The 7,730-nt window shown below is 68.6% G+C and overlaps 1 protein-coding gene across 1 annotated transcript; it reads right to left on the bottom strand.

Moving 5' to 3' along the window:
• Positions 1–519: 519 nt before the first annotated feature.
• Positions 520–5,571, bottom strand: CYP11A1 (cytochrome P450 family 11 subfamily A member 1). Its single transcript, XM_066328077.1, is given in 7 exon segments — positions 520–764; positions 767–853; positions 856–870; positions 1,596–1,799; positions 3,036–3,235; positions 3,709–3,864; positions 5,212–5,571. Coding segments are annotated over 7 exon segments (1,203 nt in total). The 5' UTR covers positions 5,508–5,571.
• Between the last annotated feature and the right edge of the window lie 2,159 nt (positions 5,572–7,730).

The raw sequence follows: 7,730 nt of genomic DNA, 5'->3' as shown, positions 1-7,730 counted from the left end.
TCGGATTGCTCGGGATTGATCCGGGCCGGGCGGGGCCGGGCGGGGATTGATCGGATTGATCGGGGCTGAGCGGGGCCGAGCGGGCCGGGCGGGGGCTGAGCGGGATGATCGGGATTGATCGGGATTGATCCGGGCTGAGCGGGGCCGGGCGGGGCCGAGCGGGGATTGATCGGGGCTGAGCGGGGCTGAGCGGGATTGAGGGATGATCGGGATTGATCGGGGCCGAGCGGGCCGAGCGGGGATGATCGGGATGATCGGGGCCCAGCGGGGCCGAGCGGGGCTGAGCGGGGCTGATCCGGGCTGAGCGGGGCCGAGCGGGGATTGATCGGGATTGAGCGGGATTGATCGGGATTGAGCGGGGCATGAGCGGGGCCGAGCGGGGATGATCGGGATTGATCGGGGCCCGCGGGGGCTGAGCGGGATTGATCGGGATTGATCGGGGCCGAGCGGGGATTGATCGGGGCTGAGCGGGGCTGAGCGGGATAGATCGGGGCTGATCGGGACCTGCCCCTGCCCGGCTCAGCGCCGCGCCACCCAGGACCTTGTCCCGTCCCTGTCCCCTCGTGTCCTGCCAGGCGCTGTCCCCTCCGTGTCCCTCTGTGCACCCCCCTGTCCCTCCGTGTCCCCCGTGTCCCACCAGGCGCTGTCCCCGCCTGTCCCCCCGTGTCCCCCGTGTCCTCCCCTGTCCTCCCTGTCCCGCCGTGTCCGCACCGTGTCCACGCCGCCGGCCATCATCTCGGTGACACTGGCGCGGATGTCGTCAGGGCCATCTTGTCGCGCACGATGAGGTTGCCGAGGATGCCCAGCGGCTCCCCCCGGGCTCCGGCGCCGCAGCCGCAGGTCCGGTACACGCTTGGATGCACCTGTCGGCTGCGGGACACGGGGACCCCGGGGACACCGCGGGGACACGGGGGACATCAGGACATCGCCCCGGGGAGCGGGGGATTGTCCCGGCACCGAGGGGCTGTCCCTGTCCCCGGGGACATCGCTGTCCCTGCAGGTCTGTCCCTGTTCCCGGGGACATCGCTGTCCCTGCCGGAGTTCTGTCCCTGTCCCCGGGGACATCGCTGTCCCTGCCGGAGTTCTGTCCCTGTCCCCGGGGACATCGCTGTCCCTGTAGGTCTGTCCCTGTTCCCGGGGACATCGCTGTCCCTGCCGGAGCTCTGTCCCTGTCCCCGGGGACGTCGCTGTCCCTGCCGGCGCTCTGTCCTTCACCTCAGAGGTGACACCCTCCCGGGGAGTGACAGGGTGGGGTGGCAGCGGTGACACTGACCCTGGCAGGGGTGAGACCCTCCCCGGGGGTGGCAGGGGATGGCAGGGCAGGGTGGCAGGGTGACAGTGTCACTGACCCCGGAGGTGGCACTGACCCTGGCAGATGTCACTGGTCCTGTCAGGGTGTCAGGGTGACAGGTGACACTGACCCTGGCAGAGAATGTCACTGACCCTGGCAGAGTGACAGGGTGACGGGTGATAGGTGACAGGTGAGAGGTGACATGTTACAGGTGTCAAGTGACATGTGTCAGGTGATGTGTGACAGGTGACATGTTACAGGCGACAGGTGACGTGTGTCAGGTGACAGTGACAGCGGCCCTCACCGTGCCCGAAGATGGCGTCCCAGGCCTGCACGTGCTCCCGCCAGGTGCGGCCGTGGCTGTGTCGCAGCAGCGCTGGCGGCAGGTGCAGCAGCGGCGCCGTGGTGTGGAACATGCGCGACACGGCCTCGATGAAGCGCTGCAGCTCGGGCTGCACGAAATCCTGCAACAGCCCCAGGCGCTGCCCGTACAGCACGTGGCACACGGCTGGGGACACAGGGACGTGTCACTGTCCCCATGGCCACAGGCGCTGCCCGTACAGCACGTGGCACACGGCTGGGGACACAGGGACGTGTCACTGTCCCCATGGCCACAGGCGCTGCCCGTACAGCACGTGGCACACGGCTGGGGACCAAGGGACGTGTCACTGTCCCCATGGCCACAGGTGCTGCCCGTACAGCACGTGGCACACGGCTGGGGACAGAGGGACGTGTCACTGTCCCCATGGCCACAGGCGCTGCCCGTACAGCACGTGGCACACGGCTGGGGACAGAGGGACGTTGTCCACTGTCCCCATGGCCACAGGCGCTGCCCGTACAGCACGTGGCACACGGCTGGGGACACAGGGACGTGTCACTGTCCCCATGGCCACAGGCGCTGCCCGTACAGCACGTGGCACACGGCTGGGACACAGGGACGTGTCACTGTCCCCACGGCCACAGGCGCTGCCCGTACAGCACGTGGCACACGGCTGGGGACACAGGGACGTGTCACTGTCCCCATGGCCACAGGCGCTGCCCGTACAGCACGTGGCACACGGCTGGGGACAGGAGGGACGTGTCACTGTCCCCACGGCCACAGGCGCTGCCCGTACAGCACGTGGCACACGGCTGGGGACAGAGGGACATGTCACTGTCCCCATGGCCATGGAGACCTGGCCCAGGCACTCCCAGTGACCTTCAGGTCCCTGTCCCTGTCCCTGACCCTGTCCCTGCCCGTGTCCCTGTCCCTGTCCCTGTCCCTGTTCCCCGTGGCCACCTCCAGCCCGGCCTGGCCCCGTTTGCTCCTGAGCGCTTGTCACCGGCTGGTGGCCAGTGAGTGACAAAAGGGGACCGTCACCGGTGTCGGGGTGTCCTGGGCTCGTTTGGGGAGGGGACATCCCAAACCCAGAGGGGATATCCCGCCAGTGGAGGGGACATCTGCCAGGAGAGGGGACATCCTAAACCCAGAGGTGACATCCCAGCACAGAGGTGACACCTGCGCTCCCCTGTGTGCTCTGGGGTGAGGCTCCGGCCGATCCCCGGGACGGCGCCGGGCCTTGGGCGGCTTTGGGGCGGCTTTGGGGCGGCTTTGGGGTCTTGGGTTTGGGGCAGTTTTTGGAGCAGCTTCTGGCGCAGTCTCTGGGCAGTTTTGGATCAGGTTTTGGGGCAGTCTCTGGGCAGTTTTGGTCAGGTTTTGGGGCAGTCTCTGGGCAGTTTTGGGTCAGGTTTTGGGGCCACTCACACTCCAGGGCGAAGCGGAACAGCTCCTGGCTGAAGTCGCCCGTCCAGCACCCGCGGCCGCTGTGCCGCGCCTGTGCCCGCGCCCGGCGCACGAAGTCCTGGCCCACGGCGCTGAGCAGCGGCACGAAGCCGGGCACCAGCTCCGGGGCCAGCGCCTCCTTGTTGAGCAGCCGCCGCTCCGAGCGCCACGCCTCGCCCGTCCTGGGGACACGGGGACACGGCGGTGGCGCCCCGAGGGACACGCGGTGTGCCCAGGGTCACCCCCGGGCTGGCCCGGGACCTGTGCCGGGAGTGTCGGGACGGGAGCGCGGCTTTGGGGTCCCCACTCACTGAGGGGTGACAGGAGCGCGGGTTTGGGGTCCCCACCCATTTGAGCAGCCCGGATTTGGGGTCTCCACTCAGCCTGGGTTTAGGATCCCCCCCAGCCCCTGTCCCCAGCCCGTGTGTCCCCAGCCCGTGTGTCCCCAGCCCGTGTGTCCCCAGCCCGTGTGTCCCCAGCCGTGTCCCCAGCCGTGTCCCCAGCCGTGTCCCCAGCCCTGTCCCCAGCCCTGTCCCCAGCCGTGTCCCCAGCCGTGTCCCCAGCCCTGTCCCCAGCCCGTGTGTCCCCAGCCGTGTCCCCAGCCGTGTCCCCAGCCCGTGTGTCCCCAGCCGTGTCCCCAGCCGTGTCCCCTCACTTGAGCAGCACGCCGTAGGGCTTGTGGCGCAGGTCACGGTAGGCCACCCACGGGGGGACGCTGAAGCGCTCGGGCAGGGTCCCCTCGGCCCGGAACAGCGCGGCCGCGTCCCCGGGGCTCAGGATGTTCACGCTCTCGTACGCGCCCAGCTTCTCCCTGGGGACCCCAAAACCCGCCCCGTCACCTCGGGGGACACCGGGGACAGGGACCGAGCCGCTCCTGGGGACACCGGGGACACTGGGGACATCGGGGACACCGGGGACAGGGACCGAGCCGCTCCCTGGGGACACCGGGGACACTGGGGACATCGGGGACACCGGGGACAGGGACCGAGCCGCTCCCTGGGGACACCGGGGACAGGGACCGAGCCGCTCTCCTGGGACACCGGGGACATCGGGGGACACCGGGGACAGGACCGAGCCGCTCCCTGGGGACACCGGGGACACTGGGGACACTGGGGACATCGGGGACACCGGGGACAGGGACCGAGCCGCTCCCTGGGGACACCTGGGGACACCGGGGACACTGGGGACATTGGGGACATCGGGAACACTGGGGACAGGGACCGAACCGCTCCCTGGGGACACGGGGACACCGGGGGACATGGGGAACATCGGGGACACCGGGGACATCGGGGACACCGGGGCATTGGGGACACCGGGGACACCGGGGACATTGGGGACCCTGGGCAGCACCGGGATCTCAAAATCCCGCACCCCCCACGGTCCCTGTCCCCGCCCGGGGCACGGGCTCTGTCCCCTGAGCCACTGTCCCTGTCCCCTCGCACCCCGCGGTCCCTGTCCCCTCCCCTCTTGTCCCTCACGGTGTCCCCAAGCCGGGCCAGTCCCACCCCCTGTCCCCTCCCCAGCCCGGACCGGGAACGCGGCTGGGCTGGGGACAGGGCTGGGGACACGGGAGGGGACACAGACAGGTGACATGGAGGTGACACAGAGAGGTGACACAGGTGCCACGGGAGGTGACATGGACAGGTGACACAGAGGTGACACAGAGGGGACACAGAGGTGACACGGACAGGTGACACAGAGGTGACACGGACAGGTAACACAGGCGGTGACACAGAGGGGACACAGAGGTGACACAGGAGCGGACACAGACAGGTGACACAGAGGTGACACACAGGTGACACACAGGTGACACAGAGGTGACACACAGCTGACACAGAGGTGACACAGGTGACACACAGGTGACACACAGGTGACACACAGGTGACACAGAGGTGACACAGAGGTGACACACAGGTGACACAGAGGTGACACAGAGGTGACACAGAGGGGACACAGAGGTGACACAGAGGTGACACACAGGTGACACACAGGTGACACAGAGGTGACACGGACAGCTGACACAGAGGTGACACAGAGGAGACACACAGGTGACACACAGGTGACACACAGGTGCCACACAGGTGACACACAGGTGACACAGAGGTGACACACAGGTGACACCGAGGTGACACACAGGCGGCCCGGGCGGCCCCCTCACCTGTAGATGGGCCCGAAGCGGCGGAACTGGCGCGCCATGATCAGGTGCAGGTTGCTGAGGCCGCCCTCCCGCCAGAAGCGGAGCAGGTTGAGCCAGCCCGGCCGCCGCTCGCCCGGCACCTGCTCGAAGGGCCGGGGAGCCGCGGGGACAGCCCTGGGGACAGCCCTGGGGACATCCGGGGGCACATCCGGGGGCACAGCCGGGGGCACAGCCGCGGGGACAGCCCCGCCCAGCCGGCGACACGCGGCGCGGGGACATCCCCGCAGGGCTCCGGGCTGCGCCGGGCGGAGGAGCATGGAGAGCGCGGCCCGGGGACGGGCGGCCACCGCGCTCTTATCCCGGGCCCCGGCGGCGGCTCCGCCCGGCCCCGACCGCCCCAAACTGCCCCCAAATGACAACAGCGCGCCTCGGGTCACCCCGGGCGGGGACAGCCTTGGGGACACAGCCAGGGTCACCCTCACCCGGGGACAGCCTTGGGGACACAGCCAGGGTCACCCCCGGCCGGGGACAGCCTTGGGGACACAGCCAGGGTCACCCCCACCCGGGGACGGCCTTGGGGACACAGCCAGGGTCACCCCCGGGCGGGGACAGCCTTGGGGACACAGCCAGGGTCACCCCGGGCGGGGACAGCCTTGGGGACCCGGGGCCACCGCCGGGGGCTCAGCGGCGCGGCTCCGCCGTTCCCGGGCCCGTCCCGGCGAAAGGCGCTCGGGCTCCGGAGCCGGGGCGGTGGCACACGAGGTCCCCTGTCCCCAGGAGCGCTGGGGACAGCGGGGAGGGGACACGAAGGTCCCCGGGGTCTCTCTTTGGGGCGTCCCCGGGCCCGGGACGAGCAGCGGGAATGAGCCGGGAGCGCCGAGCGCGGCTGGCGGAGGATGCGACATCGGCGACGGGCACCGGGGGGCGCGTCAGTGCCACCGAGCGGGGACAGCAGCGACCTGTCCCCTCCCTGCTGGGGGCGTGGAGCCTGTCCCCTGCCGGGAGCCTGTCCCCTCCTGTCCCCTCCTGTCCCTTGCCGGGGACCTGTCCCCTCGTGTCCCCTCCTGTCCCTTGCCGGGAGCCTGTCCCCTCCTGTCCTCTCCTGTCCCCCTGTCTAGAGCCTGTCCCCTCCTGTCCTCTCCTGTCCTCTCCTGTCCCCTCCTGTCCGCTTCTGTCCTCTTCTGTCCCTTGCCGGGAGCCTGTCCCCTCGTGTCCCCTCCTGTCCTCTCCTGTCCCCTCCTGTCCCCTGCCGGGGGACGGGGCACCAGGGCTGTCCCCTCCTGTCTCGCAGTCCCTGTCCCCTCCTGTCCTCCGCCAGGACCCAAGATCTGTCCCCAGCTGTCCCTGTCCCCTCCTGCCCCGGTCCCCTCCTGTCCCTGTCCCCTCCTGTCGCTGTCCCCGTTGCTGTCCCGCGCTGGCCGCAGCCCGGAGCAGCCCCACGCCTTGGGGACATTGATGGCAGTGCCACCCCGTGCTTGTCCCCTGCGCTGTCACCGCCCTGGGTGGGACCCGCTGGCACCCCTCCGGCCACCGCCACGGCACAATCCCATGGGATGGGGAATCTTCTGGAGCCCCTGGGACATGGGATTTGTTCTGTCCAGATGTTGGCCTCAGGTCCCTCCGCACCCCGTGGATCTGGGGGATCCAGATGTTGGGCTCCTTCTCCAGGTGTTGAGCTGGGAATTTCTCCACCCCCTGGATCTGGGAATTTCTCCTGGCCAGATGTTGGGATGCGGTCCTTGTCCAGATCACGGTCTTGGAACTTTCTGGAGGCGCGGAACCTTCTGGAACGTGGCGGAATTCCCGCCGGGAATGTCGGCCTGGTGACGATTCCCGAATTCCAGCCGGGATTTGGGGTTTCCTTGGCCTGGCTTTCCCGAGAAATCCCGATCCCAAAATTCCCAGGTTTTCCCAGGATTGGGGCTTCCAGCGCGGGCTGCGGGCGCCCCCTGTCGGCGGTGACACGGCCGGTGACACCCGCGGGTGGCGCGGGGACAGCGGCGACAACCGGGAACCGGGGAGGGCTGGGGTTTGGGATCCGAGGTTTGGGGATTGAGATTTGCGATCTGGGATCTGGGGATTTGGGGATTTGGGATTCAGGATTTGGGGGCTGGGGATTCAGGATTTAGGATGGCACCCACGCGTCCCGCCCACTCAGGGTGACAGGGGTGCCACTTTGTCCCCTCGTCTCAATCCCGGTGACATCGCCTGGGCCGGGAATAGGATCTGGAAATCCCCAGAATTCCCAACCCCATGGAGACCCTCCCCCCATCCCTTCCCAACCTTTCCCTGGCTCTCTTCCCTCCCTAAATCCCCCAAATCCCCAAATTCCCATCCCTGCCCTCCATGGGGTCCAGAGGGGACATCCCAGTGCCACCCCCTGTCCCTGTTCCCGCCCTGGCCACGGGATTTGGGAATAATCCCGAATTTCCATCCCACCCTGTTACATCATCTCCAGCACTCCCAGAGGCGGAAAACCGGGAATTCTTGGGGGATCCAGAGGGTTCTGCGGTCCCACAGGGGTTTGGATTTGGGGATTC

Source organism: Sylvia atricapilla, chromosome 13 (assembly GCF_009819655.1).
Source record: "Sylvia atricapilla isolate bSylAtr1 chromosome 13, bSylAtr1.pri, whole genome shotgun sequence".
Classification (NCBI taxonomy): domain Eukaryota; kingdom Metazoa; phylum Chordata; class Aves; order Passeriformes; family Sylviidae; genus Sylvia; species Sylvia atricapilla.
The sequence above is the reverse complement of the archived record's forward strand: the minus strand, read 5'-3'. Positions and strand labels throughout refer to the sequence as shown.